Raw genomic sequence first — 21,446 nt, 5'->3', positions numbered from 1 at the left:
GGTTGATTTTCTACCGGACTGTTAATACTCCTGCTCACTCCGTAATCGAAACGGATTCTTTCAGATGCAATAAGTTTAACCTGTATGAGAGTTTGTTTTTTTTTGTTTTCTTTCTGTTTGCATTGATTCATCCTTTTCCTACAGTCCTGTTTTGTTAAATAGATACACGGTACCATGTTTTCTTTAGCAATGTATTATTAAAACAATATCCTGTGCAATAAAACAAAGAAATACTTCTAAAAGTCTCACAGTCGGCAGATGTATGTTGATCTGCTAACTCTTGAAATTTGATGAATTATCAAGATTGTCTGGACATTTTTAAAAAAATATATGGCTATACACATTGCATTGGTTGGTTGGCATCTCTTTGGTAGTTCTTATATGAGTTGTCATTAATTGTGATGTTAGACTTAACACATTTTGACATAGTTTTTAAAGTTACATCTTTCTTTTTTGTCACATGTATTTATTATACAGTTACTTGGATCCCATTTTTTATTTTGCAGGTAATTTGAAGTAGATTGGGCAAATCTAAAATAAAATCAAATTTTATTTAAATTTTTAATCACAAAATGTATTTTTAAACAGTTTCATATTTCTCTGGTGTTCAGTGTTTTGTTACTCATGGAGCATTTATCTAAAATTGTGAGGTACAGTGAGATAAAACCTTTCTGGGAGTAACACATTTTCTTTGATTAAGGAACAAATATGTCAAATTAAGTAAATGAAGAACTTAAATTGAACTCTGACCCTTAGGTTAAAGCCAGAGTAGAAACTTAAGGAAGACCTGTTATGAACTGCACCCTTAAGTGATATAAGTCATGTAAGATGTTATTGTATATTTATTTTACTTACTTTGCCTGATTTTATTAAGCATTTCTTCTTTTTTTTTAATTTTATTTTGTGTATCAAACTGTCCTGTTGACTCCAGCTGTCATGGCTGCAGCTGGAGTCAGAGTTTCAAGGGTCACATGTGCAGGACATGGACCACAGATGTATTATTCCTTGCGATGTGTTCCTTATAAACGAGAGTACGTTTCGGATTTTATTTACATTTAGATTCTGGATGAGAAGTGGAGAGAGACAGAGTTTGAAGCTGTCCGAGGTCCAGTTTAAAGATTCTGCAATCAGTGATGATTTTGGGAGTCATTTTATCTACTTCATGTTTCCTTCTGCTGTCAAGATTCATGGAGACGATGGTTTCATTTAGTCATTTGTAAATAATGTGTGCATACCGCAGTGCCACTAAGGCTAAGACCTACCAACAACACAGCCTCGCCTGAACCCAGGTGAACTGGGCGTTGAGCACATTTAATGTACAGAATATACAGTATATCTTTCAGTGGGCGCACATTTCTGTATTAAATTTGGGTTTCTTTAATAACTGCACGCCATAATAGCCATAAAAATAGATAGTTGTTACCCTCTGCGCAATAAACCTATCTACATATGATTTTCACTTTTTATGTTTAAAGACTGAAATAAATGACTTTCAAGTAAATCTGGTTGCAACCAAAAAGCCCAAATTAATTAGTTAAAATAAATGTAATGCTGATGTAATTGTCAGATTTAAGGTGTTGAGCATCCCTGATAAGAATTGGAATAAATGTGTGACTGAATTGAAATGAACTGAATTGAATTGAATTCAATTAGGCTAAACTCAGTCACTGATCTTGCTAAAAAAACAAAACAAAAAAAAAACACAAATTGCTCATTTTTTTCAATTCTCAAACTCCCACTAAATCTTAATTATACTCTAAGTTTTATAGATTTGTGCAAAAAATACGCCATCTTTCTACATGGTTCATGAGTTCTTCTAATAAATTGATTTTACTCATGATTCTTATTCTCCTGCTTCTCCTTTTCTAATTTTTATCGTGTGAAGGACTTTGCAGTGCAACTACTTCCTCTTGTCCTTCCTCTTCCTCCTCCTCTTTTCTGCTCCTCATCTCCCTTCTCTGCAAGTGCTACCCTCTCATCCTCTATCTCCCCTCATCCGCTATTCTTCTCCTCACCTCCTGCCGCACTCCATCCCTCTGCTGAGCACAGGTATTTGTTTAGGAATCTCTCGGTGGAAATTATACTCCATCTCCGGCGCTCCCTATCAACACACAATTATCATGGGCAATCATGCAGAACAGTGCTGAATTCAGCTGGGACTCCCACTCTGATGACATTACCGACTGCAGGGCCCCACTTCTCCAGGACCTTGGCTGCTCAGCACATGCATTATGCCTCAACCTTTTACTCCCTTTTTTTTCCCCCTCTCCCCTTCTAATCACACTGTATTACTTGGATATGCTTGAAGAAATTATTAAACTTTTTGTAAATCAAATTAGGATTTCATTTAAATCAGGAAGTCCAGTAGATAAGAAATCTCTTTTCGGGGGGAAACTTGGCCAAAAGGACGACTCCCCGCCTCGGTCCAGGACAAATGCTGAGATCGTATCTTACAATTTATTAGCATTTGCCCACCTGACCCGCAGAGGTTCGCCACGGCGCGGATTCTCACATGGCTCAGCCAAAGATGATGCTGCATGATGCGGAGGCAGTAATTAAAAAAAAAAGAAAAGAAGAAAAATCTCAGAAATGCAGAAGTGGGAACTTCCATCATTAGAGTCTTTTGTGTGGGGCAAAGTCAGTCTCACAAAAATAATCAGCGCCTCACATTGTGTCACTCCCTCCTGCATTCTGAGGCAAACTGCAGATGCATTTCCCCGTGTGCGATAAGTACATTATAAATCTTGAAAGGCACAGAGTTGAGGCAGACGCACGAGAATCAACACAGGAGTACATTCAGATCCTGATCAAATGCTCCATTCATGAGTGAAATTACCATCCGTCTGTCAAGTCAAGGTGTGAATTCTTTCATCTACAGATCCAAGCTCTGAAGTTGTGATTAAATGCATAACGCCTCGTACTCTCCACACAGACCCCAGATAAGCAAAATGGGATTTCTGCCTCTCAGGATGTGCAGACTGGAAAGGAGAGTCTGTCAGGAGAACGCTGCCATCTGGTGGCGTGTCACTTCACTTGTTTTCAATTTTTCAGGTCTTTGGTCTTATTTTGTTTAAAAAAAATAAATTTTATATATATATATATATATATATATATATATATATATATATATATATATATATATATATATATGTGTGTGTGTGTGTTATATATGTTGATCTACTTTAAGGATTTCAAATGTAAGACTATAAGCTGAAAAGACTCAAAGTAAACACTTCAGGAGTGTGGTTATTCATTGAATTCACTCCGTTGAAGAGCTTGGAAACTTTGAAATTGTAGTTATTTATTGTTTTTTTTCTATGTATTTATTAAAAATGGTCAAAATCTTTGGTTTAAGCTCCTACAACTGTCAACTGAGGGCCATTTTATATATTATATTACTTATAATGGTGCTATTCTTTGTGTCGTTCTCTGCTCTGGAAGAACTATTCACACCAAAGCTTTGACTTTCCAGTTAATTTATTGAGATGTTGTTTCCTTAATGTTTCATCTATTTTGAGAGGTGCAACAAAACACCCCACAGCATGATGCTGCCATGTCCACACTTCACAGTTGGGATGGTGAATAAAAGGTTCCTGCTTTGGGTCTTTATCTCTGAGAACTTTTTCAATCTCTTTTCATAATGGCTTCTTCCTCGCTGAGTGGCCTTTCAGACCACTTTCAGTTGGATGTTGACTCTTTTACCAGCATCTTTACAAGATCTTTTGTTTTTATTTGGAAATTAACATAGAGTTTGAGGTGTTGCCTTAAAATACATTCACAGCTGCAGAAAACTGCAGAAGATATTTTTGCAGGTTATGCACACAGTATAACAGCAAGGTTTTCTCATTTTTTATGTTTTGTTATATGAACATTTTTTCTATTATTTTGGAGAAAATGATAATTTTAAGACTGAAAGAAAAATTCACAGTCAAAGAGCACAAACAGTTTAATATTTATTGCAGTTGTGATAAAATCATTTACAGCAAATAGTGTAAAAGCACCAACATAAAACTGTTGCTTCAGACATGAACCAACTTGACAATCACCAAGGTTATTCAACAGTTTTGTCTTCGTTATCAATCTGATATCTCTTAGAAAATGATGAAACTGTGAGCGCGACAGCCTGAAAACACTTTGCTATGTTGCATAACATCAAAGCATTCTTACTGCAAAAAATCCTGACTAAAACGGCAATAATAATTTTTTAAAAAGCTTCTTATAGGTCTGTGGATAAAGCTCCGACATTGCACCAATGAAACTGAAGCCTTTATACCTACAAGTGTGGCCTAATACTTAGCATCATGCATAAGCCACTCTGCTGTGCACACAGATTCATTCTTTGACTAAAACTAATATAGATATTGTTGCTTCCACTGTTGTGAATGTACAGCTTGAAAAATGCACAGGGACAATTCTGTACCCGGTTTTTGGACTCATGATGCGGAAAAATTAGAATTTGTATAGAAATGTACCCCTTCAACTTCTTGTGCTAAAGCAAAAAAAATAAAAATAAGCATTGTTCAACAAAATTAAATTTAAAAAAACACATTTTTTTACAAAGTGACCTAAAAAATACAGAACCTTGAGAAAATGTATTTACAACCCCTAATGCACAAGTCTGACGAAAATGTTGGGATTTTGTATGATCAACAAAATGCATTAGATAACAGTGATGATCATCAAGATTTTCAACATTTCCTAAAATAAAAAAAAGAATAATGTCATGCTTTTATGTTCAGCCTCTGGAAATCAATATTTTGTAGAATTCCCTTTTGTCGCAATTAAAACCTGCTGAATAAGAATATTTCTACCCACAGACAAAAACCTTCTGAATTTTTAAAGAAACTTGGACAATGAAATTTACACCAGAATCTAATTTATTTTTGGGGGGTTTAATGAAGTTCACTTTTTGGAGTATGTCTCTGCAAGCTTTACACCTCCTGAGACCAAAAGTTTCCCTTTTTTTTTTTTTTTTTTAAATCTTAACAAAGTTTATTGCTCTCTAATGTTCTCAAAGAAACCTCTGAGGCCTTTGCAAAGCAGCTGGATTTTGGCTGAGATCGAGTTACTCAAACGTTGGCTACATTTTCAAATTCCTAGACACCTGCCTCATCTGGACTTCACTAATTGGCAACAGAGTAAATGGGGGTGAGTACACAATGCACACCATTACTGTAAAAGTGTTATTCTTTTTCTCCCTCTTCACAATTATGTACTGCTTTGTGTTGAACAATCTAAAAACGTAAAAATGGACAAAGTAAAAGGGGTATAAATATGTTTTCATCGCACTGTTTCTCAGGCTACCATTTATCAAAACTGCACAAGAAAACAAAACAAGTGTCTCACACCAAAATGTTCAAGCTTGTCAGATCATTGAAACCACAGAGGAGAGAGAGAATCCACAACGTCCCGATGACACGGCATCAGACGGGCGTGAAAAGAGAAAACTTTTCAATCAGTGGTGGATCTTTACAGTTCGACCGATGAGCAGGAACAGAATGCCCGCCAAGAGGGCGAAGAAGATCCCGATGGGGGCAAACACGAAGGACAGACCGTAGCTGAGGTGCAGTGTGAAGTCTGGACAATGGGAAGCTCGCTGTTCGTTGATGAAGGTTTGGAACACATCCAGGACCTGAAGCCACACCACATGCATCACCACGGCGCACAGCATGAAAAAACCTGCAGGTGCAGAGAAGAGTTACAGAGTGAGTCCGGGATACCGTAAACTCGATCATTTCAAGCACTGAAATTCCCTCACTGTAGTTCATATTCAGCCTCTGCACAATTATTCTTTTTCTCAGATAACACACAGGTCTTGTTCAATCTTTTTGAACATTTTATTCCCCGAATTAATTACTTTAAATTCCATCTCTGATTGGCTAATCAGTCCCTCGTGACGGCTCCTGTTCAAGAAGGTAAAGGGTGCTAAAAGGGTGGCTGTGTGTTTGGAGACACAAAGAGAACACAACTTAATAAACTTTTATCCATAAAATAAGCCGACTCAGTCACAAGGCCTGTCGTTTTGTGCAGAATGTGGTGCAATACATACTTAGTTGCAATGGATACCGTGGTTTTGTGTGTTTTCAGTGAAGCCCTACAAGACTCCTTTTAAAAATAGAGATAAGTTGCTGAATTATCTTTGTGTTTCCAAAACTTTAGGCTTCTGTTGTTTTTTCTTTCCCCTCATTAATCTCTCATCTTAGAATAAAGTAGATCATAAACGTCTGAATTAATCAGTTACGATAACTAACATCGTTGCATCTTCGATTCAAACAATGTCTTGATTTTCATCTCAGCTTTAATTCAGAAAATAGTACTAGTCCTTTAACTCTTCCCCCACACAGTTTGTAGCTTAGAAGAATTGTTTGCCTCGTTAATTAGTAGTTTATCTCCAACTTGACTCTGGATTGTTGGGTCACATTAGTCTTGATTTTTTCTTTATAATATTTAGCAAACTGTAGATTTTTCCAGTTGATTCTTTCAATAAAAAATATAAGACATCACCTCTTCCTTTAGTGCAATTGTTAACTGACTGAAAATGAGAAACTCACAATTTAAATGGATAAAAGACTCATTTCGTTATTAATAACCCATAAAATGTTCATAACTACTGAGTTATGAACATAACTCCTTTTAAAGAGGTTGAAATTCACTCTGGGGGACGGGGGGGTTGGGTAGGTTCGTATTTTCAGTACATTACTGCTCAGAAAAACATGTGCTTAGTCCCCCACGCCGCCCCTGGATTAAACTCACCAGATGTCAGGAAGAGCCCGCCTCCTGCTTTGTACAAGCAGTGGCTCGCAAACGGAGCCGCACAGATGATGAGGAACCCTCCGAGAGTTACCGCTGCCACACTTATGAGCATGAAGATCCTCCAGAAGCCTCCGTAGACTGGAGAGAGCGGAGATATTAGCCTGCTGCAGAGAAACGCTGTGTCATAATTTGTATGAATGACACTCACTGATAGCTGTATTGTCTCCTGTTGTACTGTTGGTAGGCCCTGGCTCTGGGAACGGGGACAGGTAGCCAGGGTAGCAGAGTTTTGTGGAAGACTTTTCCCCTTCAGAAAAGAGACATATTTTCACACTGGCTACAGCAATGAAAGTTAATAGCACTTAGTTGTACTCATTAGTTTGCAACCTACAGTATAATTTTATATCTTCTCATTACTCGTGAAATTCCATAAATCCTCAGAAGGTGCCTTTTCATTTCTGCAGACTGTGTCACCATAGTGACCATTAAAAAAAAATGGATGACACATAACCAGCTGACAGACGACATGAAAAACATCACATGGTGCTGCCTCGTTCATCCAGTCACATGAGAGTTTGGGACGTTTCTATCAATAAAAATAGAAGAACGTACTGTGCTCCTCCTGCATGAGCAGATTATTTCACTTTTATTTAGGCATCCTCAAAAGACTAACAGCACAAAAACCAAACTGTTCTTTGTTTCTGGCATGAAGTTTCACAAGAAATCAAACGATCAGTTTTCTGGAGAGTTAATTTATTCTGCACCATCCACACAGATACAACGTGTTTCTGTCTTTAAGGTATTATTAGTCTCACATGTAAGCAACTCCTCTAAATATGTGAAAATGAATGAGTATTGTGATAAAATAAAAAATAATGTCAGTTCAAACAATAAAATGCTGCTCACTCACATGATGATATTGCCCCTGTGTAGTTGAGAAATTCATCCGGAGGGATTCCAGAATAGCAAATCCAGAAGAAACCATAATGCAATGAGATGATCTTGCCGCTTTGGTCGTGCGCCACGTCAACGGCTAGCTGAAACAAGATTCAGAAATTAAAGGTGGAACTTAAGGTGTACACCGAGTATGTCCAGCTTTTATTAATATAGCTGATCTTGTGTCTCAGAAATATTCAAACATCTTTAAATACAATGCGATCACACTGAGTTTTATTTAGAGCTACCAAGATAAGGGAGCTGAATATCAAAGCATGCCACACTTTTAAGATGTTTTTAATGCAACAAATGTTGAAAATCATGTATTATTTTATTTCTACCTCAAAATTAAGCACTACTTTGCTTTACTCTGTCACATAAAATCCCAATAAAACACTGTTTTGAGTTATAGGACAATGTTTTGGTAGAGGTTCAATGAGTTTGGCAAAGCACTCTATGAGGCCTGCTAGGTGTGGTGCTTTCTCAAACTTATGAGATACAGTTGCAGCATCTGCTGCCACTTTGTCTGTGCAGCTGCTAAAGAAGGTCAAAGGTTGAGCTGAGCAAGGCCCATTAACCTCTGGCTGCTCCTCTTTGGTGCCAACTGAGATTGCAGGCTCTTCATTCATCAGATATAGGAGATGGAAATGTATTTTTCTCATTATTTTCTACAAAGAAAAAGAACATTGAATTTCTTATGAAGAAATTATTATTAACGACATTAGATCAGGTCTTTTTTCCGTGACTTTCAGATGAATTCACACCCTGAACCTTTAATCACTTTTATTGGGATTGATGTTAAAAATGAACATAAAGTAAAGAATAAGCATGAAAGTTAAATAATGCCTGGTTTTCAAAAGCTTTCCCAATTAATGCCACATCTTTTACATTTCGGCTTTGACATTCAATGATACTGAAACATATTTTGATCGAAATCATTTCACCGTCTAAAGCCCTCAGAAGGTTATAGTAGGTTTTTTTTCAGCAATCTTCCTTTATTTAGTTCTTCTCATCTACTCCGATCATCTTTCCCACAGCATGACGCTGTCACCACTATGTTGCACAGTACGGATGAATATGGGCACACAAGCTGAATTTCTGGTCCTTCCGTCTTGCTAAACATGCTGACGGTCTCTGCAGTTTCTTTATTATTTTTTTGGATGAAATAGTATTTTGTCCAAGGAGCATTGATTGCACAAGATGTTGAAGAGAGCTGAACACAAATGCATGCCACACCTTTTAAAGATTTTATCCACATAAAAATCTTAAAAATGTGGTACAATTATACGAAAACATTTGTTTCTTTTCAACTGTTTTTTTTTTTATCACATAAAATCCTCATAGCTTCATAAGGAGTTAGACTTCTCAGTGTAGCATGCACCACCCAGCACCACTCCAGTTTTATGGTCCTGTTCTCCAGTGTCGGTGTCAGTACAAGCCCACTCTGGAAGTTGGAAAGCTAAGTATGCTCTACTCGGTGATATATAATATGCCGTCATGCCTTTGTGACTACAGGGACTTGTATTTCTATCTTAGAGGCACACGGTACAAGCTCTTCCTCAATCACTGCATAGCTGCACACACATTACATTAAACAGAGTCGAATTACCGGGATCCCTCTCCGCTCTGTAGTCCAGCTGCTGAGAAAATAATCGGAGCAGCTGATCTTTGAATCTCATTGAATGTCAGCAACTAAATGAGTTGATGTCTGCTGTATAACGTTATGCAGTAATAAAACGCAACTTGAAGAGCAGAAAAACTTGCCTTATTCTTGTTTCATTAACTAGTCCAAGCTTGTAGTGAATACAGCTGTTCTCATATCCTCCCTGACCTGCTGCCTTTTTGAGAGACCAGTACTCACCGTAATTGTCAGACTGTCTTTGGAGTCCTTATTTTCTGGGTCACAGGTTTCTGAGGCTAAAAGCCAGTAATCGGTTCCAAAAGAAAGGAAGATAAATGCTGCTCCCAAAGCCCCAAACACCCCAGCAAAACACAATGCCACGCTGAGCTTCATATTCCAGAATCGGCCGCTAGATTCACACACTTGGTTTTCTTGAACAGAGATTCAGATCCTCTGATTTGGTGGGTTTCTAGCCTATCCGGTTGTGTATCATTGGGTTACTGGATCTTCAGTCCTCCTCGCTATCTGTTTCTGTGTTATGGGAGGATAAAGTTGTCCACATGATTCTTTTGGATCCTCCAGCCCAGTCCCCTCCCTGCCCCGGGGCTATTTTTGATGTCTGGTTGAAGGTGGCTGCTCCTCTCCGCTGTGGAGCTGAATGCATGGAGCATTTGGCGAGCGTGAGGGGAAGGGGATTAGTGCAGAAATAACCAGGCAACTGGACACCCAGAATCTGAGAGGGAATGTCAGAGTGGGGTGAGACAGAAATGGCAGCAAAGGAGAGAATAATCCAACAACACCAACCCCTTCTCTCCTACAAGACAACAAAGTGATGATGCCCCCAGGAGGGACAAGTTTAAATCTGCCAGACGGTTTTGCAAAATCTCTGAAACTCACTTCAGAGATTTGATTTATTCTGAAGTGAGTTTTCACATGCAAAACAACATATCAATAACATTTTCCTTTAGTTGTGAAATTTGTTTTTGCTTTAAATCGTTCGTCAAAACAAAACCTGCAACTTCGTCTATTGACACTGTGTGAGGCTCCTGATCAGAGTTTTACGTTTTACTTGTTTTTAATCAGATTTCTTCTTCACATGCGTTTCTTTGTATTCTGAACAGCAGCAAAGCAGTTTGAGTTGTAAGTGGGAATAAATAAATGATTAAAATACTGCAACAATAAAACACATGGAGGAGTTTTGTTTGGAAGACCAAAACAGGCTGAAATTCTTTATCACTATTTTGTTGTCAAACACAATCGGCTGCCATTACAAGCCATCTTACATACTGTAAGGATTGGTTGGTACATGCAAGTAAAATTATACTCAAGTCCCAACATTTTTTTTCCTGTAGACTTGCTAGTGTGTACTCCAAGTCCACCCGAGTAAATGAGTTGGTTTGGTCAGCTTCTGGTGGTCAGGAGTTTTTCTTTGTCAACTTCATCCCAACAGAGTAAAATCTCATTTTGATTTTCAACAAAATATTTTGAATTTTAGTAATAGTTCAGTTTGGTCAACTGCCACATGGTGTATATTTAGAAATACTAAAATTATATTTTAAATAGAGCAGCAGTAAACCTGATGACCCGCCAGGGGGCAGACAAAACAGTTTCTGATATTATGAATGTCATTAAGTAAAATTACACGAAACTAAATAAATGTGCCTTGTCTCTGGCATCAGTAAAACATAAATGTTCTTGTTTTTGTGCGCATGGAGAATTAGGGGTTTTGTTTTTATTCCGAGAAAAAAGAATCCTGCACAGACTTTTCTTCAAGGACAATAATTGTATTTAATTTTTTTTTGTTTTTGTTTTATTTCAGTTTTCTTTTGATATACAGATAATGTAGCCGACCAATTCTTAAAGTCCACCTTATACATACTTTAGAAACTGATTCAGGGTGAATATTTTACTGTATTAATTTGTTTTCTTTTTTAATTATTTTTTTAAAATTATGATTTTAGTTCAATGTGTATTTTACTATATAGTTCTTAACTCCCATGTGATACATCCTTGAGAAATTTGTTTTAAAGAAATGGAGACGTTTTCATTTATTTGTCTATTTATTTTTATTTAATTTATCTATTTCACTTCTTTCAGTATATTTCATTTTCCTTGCATGTTTTGAAGGTTCATGTGATGAGAAATTAAGACAATAATTTACTTTTTAAAATATGTTTGGTTTCATTATTTTTAATGTCAGTTTTATAGTTAATTTTAATGAATGTTTTGGTTCACTGAATTGTTGAGATTTTATATTTATTTTGTTATTTGTAATTTGCTTTGTTTTATTATATAACTTTAAACGATATTATTTACATTTTAGGTCCAAATGCTAAATTTTTGATAATATTTTATTTTATTTTATTGTATTTTTATACTATGTGTTGTAAACTTTTTTAAATTAAAGTAGCTGTGCTCGAGATGATCCAATAGGTGGCAGGAAATAAACACATTCATTCAAAGGTCGTTGAAGAAAACAAAAGGAAGGACCTCAAAAAATGTAATCGATGTCCCTTTTTACTAAACGTCAGAATTATAGGCAGAGCTTTTTATAACTCAAAATAAATTACAATTAAATTATTTTAATTTCTTCGTTACAAACAATTTACAGCTAATAACGACAAGCTTTTTTTTTTCATGTCCCACATCTGTGACGTAAATGGATGATACCATCTACTCCACAGTCACGGGGGAACAGTCACTTCAAAAATTACTCATAAGAATAAAACAATTCACCTTTAACCTCTGCGATAAGAAATACACACTTCAATTAAAGTGTAAGACGTTTCTTTTAACCCAGTAGCTTTGACACGATCCAACATGTCTGCCCCCTCTCCGGCAGCGGTCCACCGTCTCCCCCATTGCGGCTGCCGGAGCGGCCCGCCGGCTCTGAGACGTCTGCCGTGTTTGCTTACAGTAGAGCCGGATGGGAGCTTCCGCCTCGGCTGTGAGCGAGCTGTCACCGCGGGAGGATGAACAACCAGAGATGTAGCACTTTATTCCTGAAACTGAAAGGACGGAGGGGGATCATACACTGTATCTATGTGGTGGGCTTTATGGTGAGTCGGGAACTGCGGGTCCTTGTTGCTGCTTCAGGTGTCTAACTGGGTGAGATGTGAAATCAATGACACTGATAGTCCGGGCAGGCTTTCATAACTCTGGTGTGATGTTAAGCATGTAAAGGTCCAGATTAGAACCGGTTCAATCTCATTTCTATCGCTGGTTAACTGGTGCTGTGGTGTGCTAATCATTGAGGAATCTGAGAATGTCAAGTTGTTGTAACACCTCAACAAGCTGCTGCAGAGGAGTTTCAAATTCACAAACACACAATGATCAATTCCTTGAAGCTTTTGTAATTAAGGAGGTTTTGGGTCACCCCCTCAGATTCTTCCAAATTAAAGCCTTTCACAGTTTCAGTCATCTAATAAAGGTGACTAAAATAATTCAGGAAACTCACTTGAAAACTAAAGGGGGGGAAAAAATAAATGTTACCTAAGCTTTAAAAGAATGTCAGTATTGGATTGTGTTAGAACGCTGTATGAGCAGCTGTGTGCCTCCAATTAAGCATCTGGCAAAAGCTGCTTCAATCTCAGCTTGCAGAAAAACAGGATGTAGCTGCTGTGTCTGATTTGTGCTATGTAAGCATGCACTGGATACTGTATTAATAGCTGTAGATTGTCTGCATGTTTCACCTGTTTCTAACCTGCTAGCTGTCACGTTTCCTGTGACTCCTCCCTCCTGCAGGGAGTGAAGCTGCTGTCTGACACACCCATGTCCTCCATCAGTATGAAAACAAAACCGAAGCCATTCTTTTGAAGCTTGCGTATTCACAAAGTCAAAGATATGTAATTCAGGCGAATATCTGCAGAAGAGTATATCCGTAAAAGGTCTGATGAATAAGTTGTTGCTTTATAATATTCCCTTCTTTGTTTTTGTTTCTTCTGTGTTTTTGGTGAGACTGGTTGCCCTGAGAAACATAAATTTAGACTGGAAGCGCTGCTGATTTAATTTCAGCAGCAGCACAAAGTACAAAATCTGGGAGGATATAATAAATAACTTTTTCTTTTCCTGTGATGAGTAATATAACTTTATCATTCTGCTATGTATCTACTATTTTTTTTACCTGTGTATTTACTTTGTTTTTTAATTGTTATTGTTATTCTATATTTGTAGTTGAATGACTTTATTCTTACTACTAGTAATTATTTTATGTTTTTATATTATTGTTTTTATGGCTATTTGGTAATGTTTTCATATAATTTAACTATGTTTATATTTGGTTTCTATATTATATCTGTGATAACTGTGAATGTTTATATTACTGTTGGATATGTGTTTTATTTTATATAATATTTTTTATGTTGGAGCTGTTTTAACACAGAGCTAATTTTTTTTTTTTTTTACAAATCTTCTAAGTCATATTCAATTAATCAGAATATGTGGTCTGAATGAAAACTACATTTTGAAAATAACCTTTTAGGAGATATCAAACATACTTTTCATTACACCTACATTCCTGAATTAAAATGTATTTTTATTTAGCTGCTGTAATATTCTAATCTTAAATGTCACATTTTCATGAACTGTGAGTGAGTAATTATCAACATTAACAGCAAAAAAGTTTTAAAATATATCAATTTATGATTAGTAATGTTTCACTTAGTGAGTTGAGTTACTGAAATAAACACGCTTTTCAATAATTTTTTTTATTTATTGAACATTTACTTCCACACTTACTCATAATAAGCTATCTGTAAAAAAAAATGTTGTTATTCTTTAAGTTTTGTTTTCTTTTATTGTTTCTTTTTTTTTTTTGTCCTGTCCCAAAACTGATTGAATTATTTTTGTGATCTTCTCTTGTTTTCTGTAGGACTTGTTCGGGGTGAGCATGATCATCCCGCTCTTGAGCCACCATGTAAAGGCTCTTGGCGCGAGTCCCACAGTGGCTGGAATCGTGGGTGAGTTGTGTTTTCATAATAGTTAGTGATATGTTACATTTCTGTGAGCTCAGCCTTCTGAAACAAACTGTCTGACGGCTACAAAAGACAAATCAGACAACATAAATGTCGCATTCAAAATTAATTAGTCACTAAAACTTTACAGATCAATACGAAAAAGACAAAATTGGTAAATTAATTCAGAAAACATTCATCTTTAACCCAATACTTAAACACAGGAGTGTGCTTTTAACAAAGACTGTCTTCTTTACGTTAGACGGCTTCACTTCATTCAACATGTTTCATTGGAATTTCTGTGACAGATCAACGCAAATATAATTATTAAGTTGGGAAAGGTAAAAGATTTTCATTTTGTTATTAAAATTCTAAATCTAACATCTAGCCCTCTTTCTGATACCCTTCAAAAATAATTAGAGAGCATCACCCCGGATAGCAACCAAGAATTAGTTATTCACTTCCCACATCTGGAGGGACAACAAGAACAAAATCATAAAAAGTCTTGTTTAAACATTTTAGAAAAGCCATACAGCTTGAGGAAGATGTTCTTTTCACGTGAATGTAATATTATAACTTGTTCGACTTCACTTAAATTTCAATTTGTGGTAGAAAACTAATGTAGCAAATCGTACTGAACTCTCCATCTCCAGTTAAGAACATGGAAGTGGGAGCTTTATGTTGTGTAGAGTAATACATTTCTGCAAGGTCAGGAAAGGTTTTCAGGGTTAGTAGGAAAATGGACAGAGAACAATATTTAAAAGAAAAGCTGTAAAAGACTTGTTTTTAGAGCACATAACATCCTAACAAAAGATGCTGTTGTCTGTTGTTCGTGGTTGTAATGTGAAAACGTTCCTGAAATTTGAAGGGTTTGAAGGGTACATGTGGTACTGTGCTATAACAATTGTGGAAAAAACACAACATGTTTTAATTTCTTATGAGTGCAGATTGACAAGAAAATGTGCATGCAATTTAAATGCAACACTTAAATAGTTTGCTGTGATTTCTTTCATAGCTTCTCTTCATATATTAGGATTTATTATCCATGTAAACTCAAAAAATGGAAGTTCCCCAGTTTATTATTCTGGATGCAAATCTGAATCATAAAACCAATTTTACAGTCACCTTAACTGTTTAGTAGATCAACAAATAGTATTTACACTTTTAATATTAACAATAAAAATCTGCAAGCAAGATTTTTATTTGTAACTTGATCTATAATTTGCAGGATCTACGTATGGAATATTGCAGCTTTTCTCCAGCACAATAGTGGTGAGTATTGACTTTGTTTCTCTGTGCAGCCTCCTTTTCTGTAGGATTTCCTGGTAAACAAGACGAGCCCTCTTTAGTGGCCAAAATGACTGAATTCCTGGTAATTCGTGGAAACAAAAAAAAAAAAGAACACTGGCTGTTCAAGATCGATTGTGATCGCACAATGGGATCACTGTGAAGACTTTAACGCACGTAAGTGGCTCCTGGTCAGCCACAAAATCCTTCTTTTAATACAGAAATAATTTCTAATCGTCTCCGCCCTTCAGAGAGCAACTTACGAAATCAACAAAATCATGAAGTTGCATGATTTAAAATTTAAAAAAAAATGAAGGAAAGAGCACAAAGTAAGTTTGGCATCTGCAGCTGAATTCTTAACTCCTTCTGCTGCTGCCGCTGCTGCTGCACACGGCTCCAGAAATTGGTTTAATTTTCAGGGGTCATGGGACAAATTAAGCACATAAAGAGTCATCTGTTGGTGCCCTCATGCAGACGGACTGGATCCCCGTGAATGTTGGGATAATGTGAACAGCTGCAACCCAAAAGTTTACATCCAGAGCACAGATCGTCTCAACTGCTCCTAATTTTATCATTTCATCATTGCTGTGGGTCTGTGTGTGTGAGAGAGAGAGGGCGAGAATCTAATCGAACCACAGCTGCTTGGCGCACAGAGGATGTGGAGTTTTAGTTGTTGTGCCTCTTGTTTCTGAGTCGTGTGATTTTCTTTTTTTTTTTGATTTTTTTTTACACAGCTAGCATAGTTTCAGAGCAAAGTCACAAACTTTTCTTTACTGTACGCGCTTGTTAAGAAATATGCTTTTCCTTTGTCCAACTCTGTCATTGATGGCTTAATGATACGCTTATTGCCAAAGCGTATGTCGATGTGTCGTTGAACGGATCGGTGTGTGATTGGCAGGGCAGCTGGAGCGACGTGGTGGGGCGGCGCTATTCCCTGCTGACGTCTATCCTGCTGAGCGCCTGCGGTTACGGCCTGCTGGGGATTTCTACAAGCATCACTTTATTTGTCCTCGCACGAATACCTGTGGGTGAGTTTGGGGGTGGGGGGCAAACGGCACCAAATGACCGCCTGTTCCAAAGACTCTTGTGGATAAAACGTCTGATTTAAGCTGTACGTCCCTCTGAAGACATCAGAGCCTCTTCTTTTTTTTTTTTTCCCCCTGTTGTCCTTTGAAAATAACTAAAGTTCAGCCATGCTGGATTGACTTTGTGAAAATGTATTTTCCCACAGGTTCTCTACTCTATTTAGGTATTGACTTTAACTAGGCCATTCTAATACATGGCCTAATCCAAGTGTCTACAACCTTAACAATCTGAAGAGGCATTTTGTCCCCTCTGCCCAGCGAAATAAAACTCGTTAATAGCCACAGATGTTAAACAAAATGTTAATTTTTCAGCTGGAATGTGAAATTTTAATTCGATCTCAAGCCTGGTGAGTGCAACTGATTTTCTTGCAGGATTTAGCTCAATCCATCTTCACATTTTCTCTTTTCCTGCTGAAGAAAGTCATCCCCACAGCATGATGCTGCCACCATCTTTCACCACATGGATGGTGTGTTCATTGTTGTGAACTCAATTCACTAATTAGACAACATCTGGTTGCACTTGATGATCGACGGATGACGCAAACACACGTCCCACATTTCAGATTTTTATTGATTAAATTCTGCATTTTCTGTCTAATTATGCATGACTTTGTTTTATATATTAAACATCAACATGTGGAAAATTTAGCAACAATTTTATAACTAGTGTGTGTTTTATTTTATTTTTTTTTTCAGGGCTGTTCAAACACTCCTTGTCCATCTGCAGAGCTTTGCTGTCAGACCTGGTGTCTGAATCAGAGCGCCCTCTTGTGATGGGACACTTTAATGCGGCCTCCAGTGTCGGCTTCATCCTGGGTCCTGTAGTAGGCGGCTACCTCACTGAGCACGAAGGAGGCTTTTACACCTCCTCATTTACGTGTGCAGCCATCTTTCTTATCAATGCTGGTGAGCCTAAAGCGCTAAATAATCCGACATTACAAAATCTCATTCTTAAGTCTGTGTTTTTATTTCTCTTTATTCCGTCTTTGTTCTTTATGCTTCAACTGATTTCAACAATTCATATATCAAAACGTTCACCTTCGTCTGGTGAATTCTAATTCTGCCGTAACTTTTTTGGTAATTTCATCTTTCATACTTTATGCAATATTTTTAACATTTATCCAGATTTTGGCTCCATAGAATCCCAAAGAATGAAAACATTCAGAATTCCACAAAACTCTGCAAAAACTTTGTGCTCTTTAACAGTCTATTAGTTCTGCTTACTTCAACCTAGAAACTCCTTTCAACTTTTAGATAAGTCACAAGATGTTAAGCTGTCTTCAAATGATTCAGCTTCTTTATATCTCTTTTGATTTTTATAAAATCAGGATTTAAGTGTTAAGTAGATTTTTGTCCATTTTCAGTTTTTTAATGTGTTTCAATGATGCGATTCTTCAACTTGCACAGTGTGCATTGATGCTTTTTCAAGTTTGACTGGCTTTTCACAAACAAAATGCTGCTGTTCATGCATTTTTAACCCTACAGAAATAATTTATGCTTCAAAAGATAACCACGGGCGTCTGCTTTGAGGAAATATAAGCATCACTGCCACTTCCTGAGCACCGGCATGTCTCCCCTTCCTCCATTTGGGCTCCATATAAAATATTTTCAGCTCCGTCTCTTTCTTCAACAACCCCTGGCGCGTCCTCTCAGCAGTTTTTCTATTTGCTGTCTAATGTCGTGTTTGTGCTTCAGGGCTGGTGTGGCTGCTGCCGTGGAGCGAGACGATAACCGACCGAAACGCAACTAACTGCAGCAACAGCGCCAGCAAAAGGTGCCTCGATGAATACTGCGGCAAGTCTGTGCAGAACGGCTCTCATGCAAACAACCACCACTCGGCGTCGCCGACGGAGACCGAAGCGGAGCGCAGAGCTGCTGGGAAGCCTGGCCTGAGGTGGAGGGAGGTGTCGCTGCTCCAGCCTGCATGGAGACAGCTCACCTCCGTCAGCTCCAGGATTCACATGGTGGCCTCTTCCGACATGTGGGACCTCTTTCTGGTGCGTCTCTTGATGGCCGTCGCCATCATGCTCTACTACAGTAACTTCTCTCTGGCCATGGAGGAGCGTTTCTCGATGAAACCGAAGATGACGGGCTATCTGATCAGCTACAGCAGCACCTTGGGGGCCCTGGCCGGGTTCCTGGTGGGGCCGGTCACCCAGCTCTACAGGAACAATATGCCCGCTCTGCTGCTCCACTCCACCATGCTCACCTGTCTGCTCATTTTCCTCTACGCCGCCGCTCCGAGCGTGTGGCAGGTGCTGCTCACCTCCACCTTCTTCGCCATTTCTACCTCTATCGGACGGACGTGCATCACAGACCTGGAGCTCCAAAGGGGAGGCGTCCACACCAGCGGGACTCTGATCGGGGCCGGCCAGTCGGTGACGGCCGTGGGCCGCGTCCTGGCCCCGCTCCTCTCTGGTCTGACCCAGGAGATCAGCCCCTGCGGTCCGCCCAGTCTGGGGGTCGTGCTCGCTCTGGCAGCTGTGGGTTTGCTCCTCGTCAGAATCCCAAAGTGGGACGGGAGGGCACTGGCAAAAACAGTGAAACTTTAAAACCGTTTCTGCAGCTGAATGACGATCTTTTGTCGAGTCGATGCAGATCCGCCACTTTTCGAAGTGCTCTTATTTGCGGCAAGCATCTGTGGCGAACAGGAGACCCTCAGCGCGAACAGAGTCTCTCACCACGGATGCCTCCGCCAAACGAATCTGCTGATGTCACGACACAAGGACCGCAGGCTTTTCTCTCAGGGACTGTGGACGTTTGCAGCTCGGAGGAAAAGGCTGCAGAGTTTCTTGTGCTTCCTTAGATGCTGAAGTCGGATCTCACAGAAACACGCAGTGAGGGCCTTAACTTTGGCTCGGTGTCCTTGTTACTGCAATAATCTACGCCGTGTTGTTAATTTAGTTCTGTCAGCACTACTTAGAGGTACACTTGCCACTGATTTATGAAGACACAAGACCACTGAAACTGTCGTTATTGCAGATCCTCTGGTTATAACTTTGTGACCAATACTCGTTCTGCAACTGTTGGAAAGGTTCGCAAGGATTTTATCCGTTTCTAATTTCTCTTTCCAAACCATTTGTGTGCATTTAAAATGTTTCTGCTGTAAGCAGTCATTAAATATTTATATTAGGAATGTTAAGTTGTGTTAAAAAAAGGGGGAGGGTTACCATCTTATAAGAAACACTAAATGATGTTGCTGTTTACATTTTAATTCTGGTCAAACTTCCCATTATCTACTTTATTCCATTACACACTGATTTTTTTTTTTACTGTTATATTTCCATTTTACAAATTTTTGTAGATGCTAAGCAGATGCTAACATAAATAAAAATGGTTTATTTAAAAATAGGATGTGTAGTTAATATTAAATTTTGACGTATTTCTACTTATTAGCATGAACCATAATTATGAATAATGGTAGCTAAGCTATTTCAGGAACCTAAATTATGTTATTAATGCTGCTAAACAGAGCTTTGAAATATGTAATTAAATCATGAGTTTTATTGGGGCTTTTTTAATGCATGTAGCTCAGAAGCTCCTTTCTGCTGCAAAATCACAACCGGTGTGTCCTGCACACTGTTAACCCTAGATGGCAGGAATGTTCTTCCAAAACGATCCAAGGATAGACTGGACCAGAAGCAGTTCAAGGCAACGTCTCAACACTGAAAAGGGTTAAGTCTTGCTCTCTCTCACTAAATCGAAGCCTGATCCAACTGCAGACATGATTAGAAATGTAATGATTTCTTTGGAGTAACTGCTTACATGCAGGCCGGTTGAATTCCAATCAGCAGCTTTTCTCTTGACGCATCTCCACTATTGATTATTGATTAAGACATATTGTAACGGAGGAAATTGTGAGAAAAGGTCATAAAGCATCAGAATGTAAAGATAATCTACCAAAGCAGAGATTATGGTTTCATCTATACAACACATGCTGTTATAGATGCACCAATTGTATTTCCTCCTTTAGCCTTATAAAACAGCTTTCATGTAGCAAAATTGCACTATGCCTGTGTGTCATTACTTGATTTCTTCTAACATTTTTTTTATATATTTTTTTTAAGTTTCATTTGCAGTTTTTACCTAAAGTCCCAGGTAAGAATTTTCACCTTAGATAAGTCATTGTGATAAATTTGGGTTTGTAATTTTTCACCATTTAAAAAATTGTTCTATATTATTTCAGGCATATTGACCTGTTTAAATTGTAGAAGTAGTAATATGAAAAACTTTTACAAATTACACCTCAGTGGCACCTTTTCTTTTCTAATGCAGTGTAAATGGTGTAAAGTAAATTCAGCTTTTAACCTTAATGGCAACTCTAAATGAAGTAAATCATTTTTTTCTTTGCACTACATATTAAACAAGTACCGCCCTAAATAATGGTAAATATTGTTCAAAATAATTGTGAAGTCTTTGTTCTTTTAAATGCGAAACCTTTGTGTTTTTACAGTTTAATCACTTTTTGCATTCTTCAGTTGTCTCCCATGTGTTATGCAGGAGTTTGTGTTTATGAAGGTTCGTCACTGCTGTTGGTTGGACTAATGTTTTAATATTTAATATTTGCAGTGCCTTTACAAAAGTGTTTGCATCAAGAAAAAAATGTGCATGATTGTGAAATGGGAAGAAAATGATAAACGGTCTTCAAAATAATTCCAAATAAAAAACTGAAGTCTGAAACATTTTTGGTGATGAAACTCTTTTGTTCTAGTCATAGCTGCAGGTTTTTGAAGAATGTTTATGGTGCTTCTGCAAATCTAGAAACTGAAGTATTTTTTGTATGTATTTATATTTTTTTTTCCAAAGATGCTC

At 37.8% G+C, this 21,446-nt stretch overlaps 2 protein-coding genes across 2 annotated transcripts; one reads left to right on the top strand and one right to left on the bottom strand.

Moving 5' to 3' along the window:
• Positions 1-3,928: 3,928 nt before the first annotated feature.
• tmem182a (transmembrane protein 182a) lies at positions 3,929-10,157 on the bottom strand. Its single transcript, XM_014992205.2, has 5 exons — positions 9,551-10,157; positions 7,664-7,790; positions 6,962-7,060; positions 6,754-6,891; positions 3,929-5,679 (listed from the first exon to the last, which is right to left on the bottom strand). Exons 1-5 carry the CDS (start codon positions 9,701-9,703, stop codon positions 5,456-5,458), a joined length of 741 nt encoding a protein of 246 aa, XP_014847691.2. The 5' UTR covers positions 9,704-10,157; the 3' UTR covers positions 3,929-5,455.
• Positions 10,158-12,214: 2,057 nt separating this feature from the next.
• On the top strand, positions 12,215-21,314 carry slc67a2 (solute carrier family 67 member 2). Its single transcript, XM_014992208.2, has 6 exons — positions 12,215-12,369; positions 14,181-14,268; positions 15,491-15,534; positions 16,448-16,577; positions 17,331-17,540; positions 18,330-21,314. Exons 1-6 carry the CDS (start codon positions 12,283-12,285, stop codon positions 19,184-19,186), a joined length of 1,416 nt encoding a protein of 471 aa, XP_014847694.2. The 5' UTR covers positions 12,215-12,282; the 3' UTR covers positions 19,187-21,314.
• The last annotated feature ends 132 nt before the right edge of the window (positions 21,315-21,446 follow it).

Source organism: Poecilia mexicana, unplaced genomic scaffold, assembly GCF_051168715.1.
Source record: "Poecilia mexicana isolate PSO_F unplaced genomic scaffold, ASM5116871v1 scaffold_2, whole genome shotgun sequence".
In the NCBI taxonomy this organism is placed as follows: domain Eukaryota; kingdom Metazoa; phylum Chordata; class Actinopteri; order Cyprinodontiformes; family Poeciliidae; genus Poecilia; species Poecilia mexicana.
This window is presented reverse-complemented; position numbering and strand designations above follow the sequence as displayed.

Coding starts and splice junctions, on each gene's coding strand:
- tmem182a (XM_014992205.2), bottom strand. CDS start 9,703: ATGAAGCTCAGCGTGGCATTGTGTTTTGCTGGGGTGTTTGGGGCTTTG. Junction 7,791..9,550: donor AAGACAGTCTGACAATTACG/GTGAGTACTGGT, acceptor ATCTTGTTTCAG/CTAGCCGTTGACGTGGCGCA. Junction 5,680..6,753: donor CGGGCTCTTCCTGACATCTG/GTGAGTTTAATC, acceptor CTGCACCTGCAG/GTTTTTTCATGCTGTGCGCC.
- slc67a2 (XM_014992208.2), top strand. CDS start 12,283: ATGAACAACCAGAGATGTAGCACTTTATTCCTGAAACTGAAAGGACGG. Junction 14,269..15,490: donor CACAGTGGCTGGAATCGTGG/GTGAGTTGTGTT, acceptor TATAATTTGCAG/GATCTACGTATGGAATATTG. Junction 17,541..18,329: donor CATCTTTCTTATCAATGCTG/GTGAGCCTAAAG, acceptor TTTGTGCTTCAG/GGCTGGTGTGGCTGCTGCCG.